Genomic DNA, 14,321 nt, shown 5'->3' on the forward strand with positions numbered 1-14,321 from the left:
TCTGTGCTTTCTTGTGTCCAATTATAATACATTTTTCTCTTCCCTCTCATCAGAGATGGTGGCACACAAAGACAAGCTGAATGACCTTGGCAAAAGCCACCTTTAGCCAAACTGACATATCTCAGTGCCAACATTTGATGACACCTCCCACTATTTAGGAAGGGTGTTGGACAGTGGGCAGGGGATGAAAAAGAAGTAGGGGTTCTGTTGTAAAACCTGTATGTGGGTTGGAGAAGAGGGTACAGACAGCAACCAGGACATTGCCAAGGCTGTAGCACACTAACCTGCACAGTTCTACATGGTTGGATCAATATGTACAGTATGTGTACCCAGACACTTCAACCAATGGTGTGTTGGGGTTGAATCCCCAACCGTCACAATCATGGTGCTCAGAGTGAGTTTGATTGCATAGATCCTCTTAAAGTGGTCTGAAAGGAGATTAACCTTTTTCTACTCTCCAACTACATAACCCTGTACATGAATAAAATGGACCAAATCATGAATTGGCTTGACGATCTGTTATTTTTATATCTGATAAAAAAAAACAAACACACTCAAATTAAATTTTAGACCAATTAACTCAATATTTTATGCATGTTCTTTTATTGTGTTCATTCGCTGCACAGACGAAAGTTCCCATTATAATTTAGGTCCTTGATAGATTATCCAGTGTCACCTGGATCTCATTTTCTCATGGTTACTCATTGTTTCTTTTCACATGCATTTTTCACAGCTCCTTTATTGATCAAATTTTTATCTTGCTTACAGGCAAGCAGCAGAATAGCAAATACAACCTCAGCATGCAGTTTACAATTAGCTGTTTCACATGATCTTTTAGGAAATTTGCCTCTATATGCTACAAGAACTGTAATTGTAATGAGAATTATAATCATCTAACAATGACATTCTCAACCTTCTTTAATCATCACATAAAGGCTATTTACATTTTGTTGTGGGGCACCACTGTCATGTCTCCAGAAGGACCTGCAGTAAGTACAACATTAGATACCTTTAGATATCTTTTTATGACTATTTAGTGTTTAAGTCTAGTGCTAAATAGTGTGTGCCCAATGGCCTGCATTTATCTGTAATGATAAAGGGGATATAGGAGAGTTAATAAATTTATCAGCATTGATGCCCCACAGTGAAAGGGACACGGTGTTTATTGAACCATTTGCCCAAGGTGGCTTTGAATTGTTGTACTGTTGTCCTGTTAAGCATGCTTATCTCCAAGAATCACACATCAACATGCCATGGGATGCTGGATCAGCTAACAAGACGGCAGAGCACGCCTGATTAGCCACCCTGTGTGTCTATGTGGAAGCGTGCGCCTGCACATACATGTATTTGCAACAAGGACTTTGTGCTTGACTGCTTGTGTAACGCTACATATGCTGAGTGCGGTACGTTAGTGTGACAAGGAGACAAAAAGATTCCCAGTCAAGGGAAACCGTGAGAGAGAAACGGAGAGAAAATCTGGATACATGACACGTGATGGCACCTTAGCTAAGCATCCCCATACTCTCGTCCAGCGTCAGTGTCCTCCTCCTCGTCATCATCCTCCCTTGCATCCTGCTTCCACTTATTCTTAAATCTGTCTGACTTTCTTCTCCTTCTCTTAGTTCATCTTCATTTTCCTCTTTTTTTTTTTATTGTGCTCTTTCTTTCTCCTCTTCGTGTCCCCTCCCCCTTGCTCTGGCAGTGACATTGGGCTAAAGTGGGACAGAGTGTAGGGGGGCAGTGAGGCAGAAGAGACAGAGAGACAGTCATGCAGGGAGGGAAGCAGGAAGAGCTGCTGCTCTGCTGTGGCACCCCCTTACCCCTCCCTCATTCTCCTAGCACGTACCTTGGGCACTCTAGGCCCCTCAGGCCTCCTTGCGACGTCTAGGGGACCCGCTTTTAGCCTGACACCACTACTCCACTCCAATCTGCAACATCTGTCTCTGCAGCTCTTTTGCTTGCCATCATCCCTCATTTTGTTCTCCTGCTCCGACTCCTCCTCTTTCTCCTCTTCATCCTCTTTTGGGTCTCTGTCGCCAAGATGCCCAGCAACAGCGGCGAGGGCGCATCATTGCGGTGCCGCAGGCAAACAAGGGGGAGCCAGGGAAGGAATGCGTAGGAGAATGGCAGGCCTTCTGCCTCCCTCCCTCCATGGCTCCTCACATTCTCCTGCCATGCGAGGTGCACTCATCCGCACATGGGCCTTGCTCCCTTGTGACCCCCTGCTACCTGAGATTCAGTATGTGTCAGTGAGGTGCTGCTTACATGCTGAGGCACTGTAGTACTCCCACCGAGGACGACATGGCTTTACAAAGGGCAAGGCTTTATTGATTTGTGTGAGAGTTTATCGCAAGTGTGCCGACACTCTCTCTCTCTCTCTCTCTCTCTCTCTGTTGCTCCCTTCTCACTGTATATGTACAGATACTGTATCTGTGTACAAAGAGTACAGTATTTCTACATTTACAGAACAACAGCACTGGGTTGAAAAGGCAAACAGATTAAGTTCCAAAGCCAAACAGATAAGTGCTGCTTTCAGAAGCTCCACGATCAGCCTTTTCCCCTTTGCTGTGTCTTTCTCTTCATAATAGATGACAATCACAAAAAAACAGACCTGTGCATGAAATCACACATTGTTTTCCACAGCAGAAATAAGGTCACGCTTTAGTAGGTTTTACTCTTCGTGTGCATTGTCGTGTGTGTGTGTGTGTGTGTGTTTATAATCCATTAGACATGTCCCATTAGCCTTCTCATGACTGCTGGGCATGTCTTTATGTATTATCTATGAGACTAAATAATTAAAGGCAAAAGTGACACAATGCACCACATGTTGAGAAGCTGGGAGTATGTGTTGGTATTTGTGTCGTCGTCAGTGACCAAGCAGAATCACAGATAAATGTAGTTGGAGCCATTTAAAAAAAAAAGGGATTTAAAGTCAACAAGAAGGAAAAACGTGCAAACAATTTGAGGACAACGAAGAGCTTCGTGTCACCGAGGCTTCTCTTATTTTACCATCTTTTCCATTATCCCACTCTCATGACCATTTTCTCTTCATCCAGGCCCCCGTCCCTGCCTCCATCTTGCTGCTTGAATATTTATGGCCATTCCAATTAAGGTGGCTTAAGAGTGGTAGAGGACTTTAATCATTACTGAGGAGAGGACAGAAATGAAGACGGGGGGGAAGAGGGCTCATAATCAAAACAGACAGATTATCAAATTCTCCTTTTTCCATTTCTTTTGGTGTGGAAGAGTGCATTTTTCCATTTCCTCTGTTTGTTTTTCTTCTTCCTTTTGCCTTTTCTCTCTCTCTCTCTCTCTCTCTCTCTCTCTCTCTCTCTCTCTACTCTCAAGCACGAGTTGTTCAGAGAGGGTGAGGGGTGTGTGGGTGTATGGGGTGTCACCTTGTAACAGATATAGAAAAAGAAACAGAGATACAGCAGCAGGAAGAGAGACAGAGGTAGAGAACAGAGAAACCAAGGAAACAGATATTGAGAGAAGGAAAGACAAAGAAAACAGGAGGCACGATGGTGTTGGGGATGGTGGCAGCTGGCATTTGACGGTGAAGCATGCCTTTTTAATGAGGGCATTAGTCCTCTGCACACCTATCCTCAGATCACTGTCTCACACTGAACCTGGAAAACAGAAGCAACAAGGGAGGTGAGGAGGATGAGAAGGTCAAGGCTTGGGGCTGAAAAACTTCGCTTGTGGGAAGATGTGAATAGAGCGAGTGTGTATCTGTGTTTTCTCTTCAATTATTCTGCCTCTGTTGACTGTGTGCATCCTGTAGTCACAGAGAAAGAAAGGAGACACAGCCTGTGCAATTCACATAACTCTTCTTTATTAACCTTTTTCTGATATTTTGACATAACTTCTTCCCAGTCCTTACACAGGCTTTTGTCTCTGATTGAGTCTTTCTGCAAGAAAGTGGCAGTAATATGCAGCCCTTGTGGCTTTTTTCTACTTCTGGCTTGTTCTCAGTAGCACTTAACTATTATAGACTACTTTGAATGTGAATAGAGTAGAGATAGGAGCAAACGTCATTGATTTCATACTAGAGAGCGAGAGAGAGAGAGAGAGGGGGAGAGCGAGAGCGACTCAGATAGGGCGAGAGCCTATTGTAGCTAGGTGTAGATTTCCCTTTGTCAAACATATGCCAATTCTTCAGACCCAACAGAGGAGAGGAGAATGGGAAAATGATAGCTGCAGAGATGAAGGGAGAGAGGATGGGTTGGAAGGCGGGAGAGGAGGAGGGAGGTGGTATTGATTTGACACTTGGGGAATCACACCATAGCTCTGTTCATTTTCATTCATCTGCCCTTGTAATGTGGGTGTTAATATGGCAGGTAGGGGGAGAGGGCAGGAGGGGGATTTAGGAGGATGAGAGCATTTTATTAGAATCCAATCTTTATTATCATTCACCCATGCCCCCTAAACACACACACACACACACACACACACACACACGTGTATCTACAGTGTGCACTAGTGCACATGTATGGATGTATGTATTATATGCACGTGCTCCCAGCTCCTAGATGTGAATGGAGGCGGGGTGAGGGTGTTGATTACATGAAGGGCCTGAATGGACTTACAACTGTACAAGTCATGTTTTATTGTGTGCGTGTGTGTGTGTGTTTGTGTGTGTGTGTGTGTGTGTGTAAATAAAATAGCTTTTAGTAGGCTTTCCCAGTGCCTCTTTGAAATCAGCTATAATGGGTCATTGGTAATTATCAAATAAATTAGCCAGAGGAAGGAGAGGAAAAGAGGAAAGAGGGAATCAGGACTGACTCCCTGCCTTATTTTTTACTCTGAACACCATTTTCTATACCTGTACACAATTTGAATAAACAAAAATTCACAAAATCTTCATTTCACATTTTTTCATGACGACTGTTAATTTTATTATAATGTATTGTATGTTTTTTTGACAACAATGATGACGGTGGTGTTTGTACCTATAAGGGCGATTTGAAGAATTTAGCTTTTGCAAGTAAATAGATAAAAACTGATTTTAGACAGGTTTTACAGTATTTTAAAAATGAAAGCAGGCTTCAGATGCTATGAATACCCAGCCCTGTAAGCCAAAGTCACCAGTCAAACAAGAGCCAATTGATCAACAGTCTAAACACGATTGGAGAGCAGCTCACTCGTATTGCACAACATATTGCAGCTTTGACGTGGAGCAGTTGTTCAAGCAGTTGAGGGTGGACATCACCCTGGAGGACAGAGTTTGAGTGAGCTGTGCAGAGTTTGTGTGAGCTCAAATCAGGCCACAACACATACAATATGTACACGAGCATACCTTTGTCATTGTTATGTTGGTCTGTTTTGTCACTCCCAGTGAGTTTGAAGAACTGGAACCTCTCATACCTTGGCATTATAATATGTGAAAATACAGTAGTTGTCCACTACAGACAATATTGTAATCGTGGTTTGTGAAGGATAGTTATTACTCTGCTGTTTTTGCAACATTTCTTATATATTTTTTGTTCCGGGAAACTTGATACGAGCCTGGCTCAACACTCTCTGTTACTCTGTGGTAGGGAGTTGCCTGACTGGTGATAGGCTAGGCTGTAGCACTGAGCCATATGCCACATTACTATTTTATTACTCTTCCACAGTATCTGGTGTAGCTAACATTATCCTCAGATATAGTCTAATTGTGCCAACCATGTACCAATGGGACCCTGTGCTTTTATGCAGTTTTATTGTATGTAATGTGTTTCTGATATATACAACATCCTACGAAATAAACGTACATATAAAAACACAAATCAAATGAATGTCTTATGGCAGGTTTTTCAGGTCTGGTCCTTCAAACATGCAGTATGACATGTTTCCTTGCCACTGTTGAAATTGGGAGAACTTACTGTATGTGCACATCAGAGAGGTAAATTTATAATATTAGCATAGCAATCAAAGTGTTGCTGGACTCACAGTAAAAGGAAAGGAGACGTGGAAACAAGAAAAAATGAGGAGAATAAATAAGAAATATGTAGGTGTACTCCACTGTCTGCTCAACCTCTAGTGAGGATGCTCTGCAGAAGAACACACACACACATGCTGAGCATTTGTTGAGTGCACACTTTGGATTGTGAGACAGTGGGAGTAAGAGTGTGTAGGTCGTGAGACAGATTGTGAGCGTACATGCGAGCGCGTGCGTGCATTTGTGAGAAGTTCATTTGTACAATTGCCTGGTCGGTTTTGTAGGGACCGTTTTTATCAAACCTTGATAAAAACGGTCATGACAAAGTCTGTTGTTTTTCTTAAAAAGCCCAGAGCAAAAAAATAAAGTGACATGATACACGGAAGGATGTGTTGAGCTCCTCTGTGGGCCGTAGCCGGGCCTGTGAATCAATTACAGATCCATTCAGCAGTTTCTCTCCTCTCTGATCTCCATCGCCATCATTTAAATGGCTGATTCCATTTTTACCTCTAATGAAGGGTACTCTGACGTGCGCACGCATGCGCGCGCGGGCACGCAGAACACACACGAAATGCACACAGTTGCGCGTGTCGCTGTGTGTGCCATTGCAGCGCCCCCTACCCAGCTGTTGTCACGTGAGTGCACGGGCCCTAGCAACAGCGAGCGAGAGAGCGAACAAAAAAGAGAGATCCAGGCGAGAGCAGGGGAGAAGGGAATGGGTAAAGAGAGGAAGAGAGAAAGAGACGGGAGGGAGGGGGAGCCGGAGAGCATTAATAAGTGATGAGTCCAACAGTGTGAAATGCTGTTAGTTAGCATTGCTGCAGCACCGCCTTCATTTGCATGGCAGCACCAAGAACAAACCTCTTTACCTAAGCCATTCCCTCTCTTGCTCTGTTTTTCTCTCCAGAATCCCTCCATTCCTCGCTTCCACTCACCGTTTTATCTATTTCTGTCTTTCTTTTCTCCATTGGCTTGGCAGCATGTCAAAAATATGTATATCTTTTCTTAGTTACTTTCTTTATCGCTCTCTTTATCCTGCCTGATCTGTTCCTCTTCTCCTCCCACCTCCCTCGTGGCTACAGCATTCTTGCATTAACACTATCATTTTCATGTAGCCATTGCTTCCTCCTATTTAATGATAATTTGTTAAAAAATGGCAGCCATATAGTGAGCTATATTTAAACGCGCCTTTTCCTGCATCCCTTCAACTTCTGCCTCCATCTTTACCTCCTCTGCCACCATCTTCCTCTCCACCACCCACCCTTCTCAAAGAAGAGGGGTGTCCTCTCTGGGGAAACTTTGAGGAAGACAATTGATCCAGGCCTCCAGGGCTTCCTAATCCTTTTTTGTTGTTTTTCTCTCTCTCTCTCTCTCTCCCTTCCTGTCTCTTGGCCTCGTTATTTGCATGTATGTGTCTGTCTGTGGAATTTTTGGAATACATGTGCACACACACACACACACACACACACACACACACACACACACACACACACACACACACACACACACACACACACACACACACACACAGATCCAGCAGCAGCTTCACTCTGTACTTGGCTTGACTTCCTGCCTCAGGCTGATCAGCTGAACTGATTCCATTACTTACAGACGCCCCTGCAAGAGAAGGAAGAAGAGGACAGGCTAGGAGGGAAAGTCAGAGAAAGAAAGAGGTAGAGGGCAGAGGGGAGACTTGAGGAAGAGAGGCTGGTAATGGAGAATAGATGTCACACAGACAGAAAGAAGACGCAAAAGAAGGGGAGTAAAGGGGGTAAAAAAAAAAAATAAGGAGGCAGTGAGGGGATTTTGCACCTCCCTTGGGTGTGGGATAAACCTCAAAAATACTCATCTTGCTTCCTACAGCAAAAAAGCAAAAGCAGCAGACAGAAGCACATACATACACACACGCTCAACAACAAACAACAACAAACTCCTCGAGGCGTAGGTAGACTAGACGAGAATTAATCTCCTCTCCCACAAGGAGAGGCTTGCAAAGGGAGAAAGAGAGCGAGAGCGAAAGGGGAGACACAGGAGTAGAAGACACATAGAAGAATTGTTTTTACCCATGTGTGGCTCTCAGGCCTGCAGGCCCCTCATCCCTCTCACTCTCACTCCCTCCTCTGTCACTCCCAACGGCATGTTTCTCTTTATCTCCCGATCTCTCCCTCCATCAATCTCCATCTGCCGACCTCCTCCCTCCCCAACCTCTTCCTCTCCTCCGTTGCCGCCTGCACCCCCTCCGCTGTTTTAGGTGTGTCACATCTCCACAGACAGCAGGAGAGCAGGCAGCCACTAGAAATTAAATATCAGGTATAAGGAGCAGCAATGACAAAAGTGAGTCAGGAAGCGAAGAGTGGTTGAAAGCTGTAGTCAGAGCAGTCGAGGGAAGAGACAATAGGGTGAGTATTTCTCCTGATATGCTACTGTGTGTAAGCACTGTAGTATTGACATTATTAATGAATGAATCATCAGGAATTTTCATTTTAACCATTTTGCAAGTTCTAAAGGTCAATTTTATTTTGCTACTTTAAAGTTTGCTGATTTGTTCATTTCTTTGGATTGAACACACAGCAAATAGATTCACATTAACAGAAATTGATTGGAGAATACATGCCTTTATACTATACTACAAAAGAAAATGTACCAGTAGTGTAAAAACACTTACTTTTTAATTATTTCCATGTCAGATAAATGTGTCTTGAGTTTCCGCGCTTCACTTCCTATCAGGCTTTCTATGGTGCAAAAGACGGAATCTGCGGAAAACACTTTGTGAGCAACTTGCCGGTGACTTGATGAAGGAAACAACCGTTTCAAAAAGCACTCTGAACATAAGCAAGAGAAAAAGACAAAATGAAGGAGAAAGGAAATAAAATAAAACTGTGAGAAATGAGCTTCCTTTACAACCAGCGTTGACAAGCTTCTTCTTTTCTTAATGTCCCCGCTACCACTTTCGTTCCCTCCATTCTTAACCATCTCTCAATTCCTCACTCTACCTCTGCACCCTCTCCCCTCCACCCCCTTCTGGTCTGTCTTTCTCTCTCCAGGCATGTTGTGACAGGATGTAGCAGTGTGTTATACAGGGTTGTACTCACCAAGTGCATATTATCCTGTAAGGCTTAATACCCAGGTTGGAACAAAAGGGCAGGCTTGGAAATTACAGCTTACGTCGCTTAGCACTCAGCACAACAGTCTGACTCACATGAAAACACGTGTGCGTGAACTTTCACATACAGCATGCGGATGAACGGGCTGACACTCAGACGTATTGATATATATATTCAGAAATTTGACAGCCGACCGCACAAACAGATATTGTTATGGCTCTTACACAGTACTAGAGCCTCAAATACAATATTTCCCAGAGCTGACAAGGTTTGTTTATACAAAATGCTGTAGAAATGTCTAAAATCAGCAGCAGGGCTGAAGTGACAGGTATGTTGATGAACAATTATTCAATCCAAGTGGTAATAGTAAGAGATTATAACACGATGCAGAAGCAATGTTTCCTAAAGGATAACTTTCTGCTGCACAAAAAGCATCTGCTTCAGAGTAACTAGACTATAGACCTAGAAAAGACTGAACATTTGTTACTTCACCTTATTAAACGCTTTTAATTTTACTTTGTCCTCTGGATTTTCTTTCTAGATCCTGTCTTAGTTGTCTGTTGAGGCACTGCTGATGTACAGGACAAAGGCTCTTTCACCTCAAATAAGCATTTTGAAGGACGAGGTTTTAAAGCACTGTTTGGACAAAATCATCAATGACACCTTAATAGCCAGTTCCAACCTTTTTAAAAAAGCTGTTAGAGACACTTTTATTAATATATATAATAATCAAAAGGTGAAACAGTAATGAAGGAAATGTGCAGTAACGTACAATTTGTTGAGTCAGTAAAATCCTGTTTGCTTTCGACACATTAAGGAAAGCCTTCAGTTTTCTTCACTTCATGGTCGTGTTAAAGTGATAGAGTGTGTGTGTGTGTGTGTGTGTGTGTGTGTGTGTGTACGTGCGCATGTGTGTGTGGCAAGGGGCCAGACCTGTCCTCTTTGTTTTAATAAATCTCCTTTGGATGGAGCTGTGCAGCCATAAAATGCATTGATTGTCATCGCTCACATTGTGGCAAGAGACACACACATACACACACACAGGGAGACACACATACACACACACACACACACACACACAGGGAGACACACTTACCATCACATTCCTACCTACACATGTTCACTGATGCTCTTTTACACAGACAATCGTGTATTGAAACGCTACAGATGCAAAGACTCAAACAATAAGCATGCAAGACATTTTGTCAATCAAAAGCGTCCAAAATCAGATTATTAACTAACAGGTATGGACTCAGTAATTATAATCCATGAGCCAGTTCAATGAAAAGGAATACTGTACTTGAGTTTTGTACTTAAGACTCAGAGACCTATTACATGTTATTTGCTGTGCTGTGACTAGGGGCTGACCTACTGTTGAAGCTGTGTGTGTGTGTGTCTGTGTGTGCAGCACATTATTCCAGTATTCAACTCTTCTATGCACCTGCATTTTACTCAAACACTCTCTTGTGAACACAGCAAAAAGACATTGAAACACCATGTACAACAAGCAACATCCAGCATGTTCACACTGCAGTAGTGCTCGCATAACCAAACAATCTGCAATCTACTACAAAGTCTGAAATCTAAAATAACCCTTTGGGGGGACAGAATACAAAAAGATCCTTAGAAGCGGAAAGAATCAAACACTGAAATGCACTCTCCTCATTTCTTTTTCTTCCTTCTCTCGTCTCATCTTCTTTCACGTGCACACTTGCATGTACTCACTCTATTGACATGTCGATAAATCAGAGGTAGACAAAGCAGTCACTGGTGTAAAATGAAAATGACGCTAATCTGCTGTTACCATAACATACACAGATGCATCAATTATTAACACACACAATAAGGCTTTCTCTCTCTTCTCTCTTTCTCCTCATCTGTGTTTCTCTATTTCACAAGATGGATGGGACCCAGTATGTTGGAAGCTCCCCTGTCTGCACCTAGGGGCTGTGGTTGGGTCTGTTGAGGACATTATACCGTAGTTCTTAAATCAGGGGTTTGAACTTTGCTTAAGTTTATTTTTTTGTCTGCAAACATATGTTAATTATAAATAAGAAATTCAGTGAATACAGCGAACAGGTGAATATGTACATGTGTGCAACACTAATCAAAGAAACATCTTTTTTAGACAGGTTATATGCTTTTTCTATAAATAATAAACAACATAAATCCATGATCATTAAATCACAATCCACAAAACAGAAATTTGATTAAATATCCTCAGCCCTTAACAGTGTGTGGTGAAAAAGAATCTTGCCTAATGCAAATACATCTGCATAGACACAATACCTAATATGCAAATGATATATTTCTGATTAAATGCCACATTTGTTAGCCAAATACAGAGACTAACGTGTCTTTCTCTCCTCCCGCTCCTTCTCTGCTGTCCTTCACAGGTAACCGTTTCTTCCTGACCTCGTTTGGCGCTTTGTATATCTCAGAAGTGCAGAAGGAAGATGCTCTGTCCACCTACCGCTGCATTACAAAGCACAAATACAGTGGAGAGACTCGCCAGAGCAATGGAGCCAGGCTCTCTGTTATGGGTAGGCAACAAAATACCACTTCAACTCAAGGCCTCCCTTTATAAGACGTCGTTTTTTAGGATTCATTTTAAAGTACCTCTTCAGAATGAGATGATTTATCTGGAGGGGTTTGAGCCTGACATAACCTATTGAAGTAATTCTAATACTTTGACATTTTGGGAATTGCCAAGATAAGGGGAAACCTATTCCATGTCTGTGCAGTAAAAGTCAAGTTAAAGCCAGGAGATGGTTGGTTTACGTTAGCATAAAGACTCAAAACAGGGGGAAACAGTTCGTCTGGCGCTGCCCAAACTAACAAATCTTTTGTCTGCTACCTGCTTGTTTATTCCCTTATTTATATATATATATATTCATCATTGTATGCAGTAGCAATATTTTGCAGTCTAATGCACATGACCTTGTAGCAGCCAGTAACAGTCATCAGTGTGCCACATGTGCCTTACTATGCAATCACATTGTTGAAATTAGTGTATTTACCAAATTATTGAACAGTTCCATTAAAGATATAATGGGTTAGATGACTATTGGTTCTAAATCAGCATCTTTGTTTTTCAGACCCTACGGAGTCCACCCCATCAGTGCTGGACAGTTTCCAGTCCGGTGAGGTGCAGGTGGGGCACAGTGTGGAGCTTCCCTGCATCGCCTCGGGATACCCAAACCCCACCATCCGGTGGCTAAAGGATGGTCGGCCATTACCCGCAGACTCCCGCTGGACGCGGCGAATCACTGGCCTCACCATATCAGACCTGAGGCTCGAGGACAGCGGCAACTACATCTGCGAGGTCACTAACAGCTTTGGCTCCAAAGAGGTGACGGGTCACCTCAATGTCATAGGTGGGTAAATTTACATTTCTATTTAGTCATTTGGCAGATCATTTTATCCAAAGCAAAGCTGGGATTTGAACCTCCTGCATGGTGGTTACCGCTACACTTTCCAAGGACTGCAGAGAATATGAAGAGACCATAATAGATAGTGATAACATACCAACACACTCCTACCACATAACAAAGCGTCACTGATCTCATCCAGACCTCTACCAAAAGAGTGGAGAGGTGGACATGAGTTATGAATTAGATGTCAGGGCGTGGACAGGCACAATAGAAACATCATTTACCCTGGCTGAACCCTGACCCCCCAACCCCAACCCCCCAACCCACCGTTGTCTATTCTGAGCGTGAGCTTAATCTCCGAGGATGGCTTGTTTCCCCGCTGTGCTCTCAAACCCCACCGAGGCATAACCACGATGACAGAGCAAAACAGGAGTCATGCAGGCCTGTCGCTCTGTTTATCAAGGATGTGAGGGAAGGAGTCAAAGAGTAATTCATTATGTTGTACGTATGAATGAAAGGGATGTATAACAGAGAGGATGGCACACTTGTGGAGAGAATAAGGGGGGAAGTGGTAGAGCGGGAGAGGGGAGATGGAAATTGAGGGTGGTTGGGGAAAGGGTGAAATCAGTGGACACTGAGCAGACTGGCCACAGGGCACATCACTGCACAGCGCGCAAACCTCATATGACAGGGCATGGAAGGTGGGACACACACACATTCGGACACACACTTACAGCACATGCACTCATTTCTTGCGAAGAAAGTCTTACACATGAGCATGTCACTCACAGACACACACACACACACATGCACGCACACATTCAGCAGCCTCCAGCACTTAACACCAGCTGCTTTATTGCTCACTGACATTTTCTCCCCTTTCTGTTTTTCTGTCTCGGTTTTTCCTCACTGCTTAGCGCACACACACTCATGCGGACAAAGGGAACGGCAGAAATCTCGACACACAAACAACAAATTGACAATTTCATCCTGACAAAATATGATTTGTGTTGCCCGGCCAGTACGGCAGAGCTCAGCGGACATTTCTTATATTCAGCAATACACATGTACTGCCTGAAACAAGCCTGCATACAAAAGTAGTGAACCTTCAATATTTAGTATTAGAAGTAATTTATGATCCTGCCTTCCTACCTGTCTTTCTTTCTTTCTGACTTTGCTCTACCTGACACTCCTCTTGTCTCCAGAGCCGCTGCGGGTCACCTTGTCCCCCAAGAACCTGAAGACGGGCATCAGCAGTACAGTGATCCTCTCCTGTGCCGTCCAGGGTTCCCCCCACTTTACTGTGTCTTGGTACCGTAATACAGAACCTGTCCTGCCCGATCAGCATTTTTCCATCCAGGGAGCCCACAATGAGACATTGTTTATTTCTGCTGCACAAAAGAGACACTCGGGAGCTTACCAGTGTTTTGCCACTCGTAAGGGCCAGACTGCCCAGGACTTCTCCATCATACTGCTGGAAGGTGAGAAGAGAAACGTATTAGCATTTCAGCTAGTCGTGGTTATTATATAAATATATAATCTGATGAATGATTGACTGTTTCTCTTATACTTTATTAGAAAATATAATTTATATTAAATATACATCCACCAATAACACTTTTTGTTACTGTCTGTGTTTACAGTAACGTCCATATTTTCATAAAATATTTAGGAGACGATATTAAAGATGTTGTTGCACAACTTCTGTACTTAATTTAATCTCTTTAGTGATTTGCAAATTGTTAAGCGTGTTATGCACATTGTTACACACATTCAATAAATACACATATAAAAACGTGTTTACATACTGTATGAAATAGAGAGAAATAAATAGAAAAAAAGACACACACAGTTAAGATGAACAAAAGACAAAACATCTTTATGTTGTTATGTTAATTGTACTATACAGAGTTATGTCAC

The 14,321-nt window shown here is 42.9% G+C and overlaps 1 protein-coding gene across 2 annotated transcripts in view; it reads left to right on the top strand.

The window, feature by feature from the left end:
- LOC113168799 (Down syndrome cell adhesion molecule-like protein 1 homolog) overlaps positions 1 to 14,321 on the top strand; it is an 84,166-nt gene that overhangs the window by 39,363 nt on the left and 30,482 nt on the right. For both annotated transcript variants that reach the window (XM_033326297.1, XM_026369810.1), the window contains exons 4-6: positions 11,424 to 11,570; positions 12,126 to 12,404; positions 13,607 to 13,882. In XM_033326297.1, the coding sequence (XP_033182188.1) occupies positions 11,424 to 11,570; positions 12,126 to 12,404; positions 13,607 to 13,882 (702 nt within the window). The remainder of the gene's footprint in view (positions 1 to 11,423; positions 11,571 to 12,125; positions 12,405 to 13,606; positions 13,883 to 14,321) is intronic.

Source organism: Anabas testudineus, chromosome 13 (assembly GCF_900324465.2).
Source record: "Anabas testudineus chromosome 13, fAnaTes1.2, whole genome shotgun sequence".
In the NCBI taxonomy this organism is placed as follows: Eukaryota; Metazoa; Chordata; class Actinopteri; order Anabantiformes; family Anabantidae; genus Anabas; species Anabas testudineus.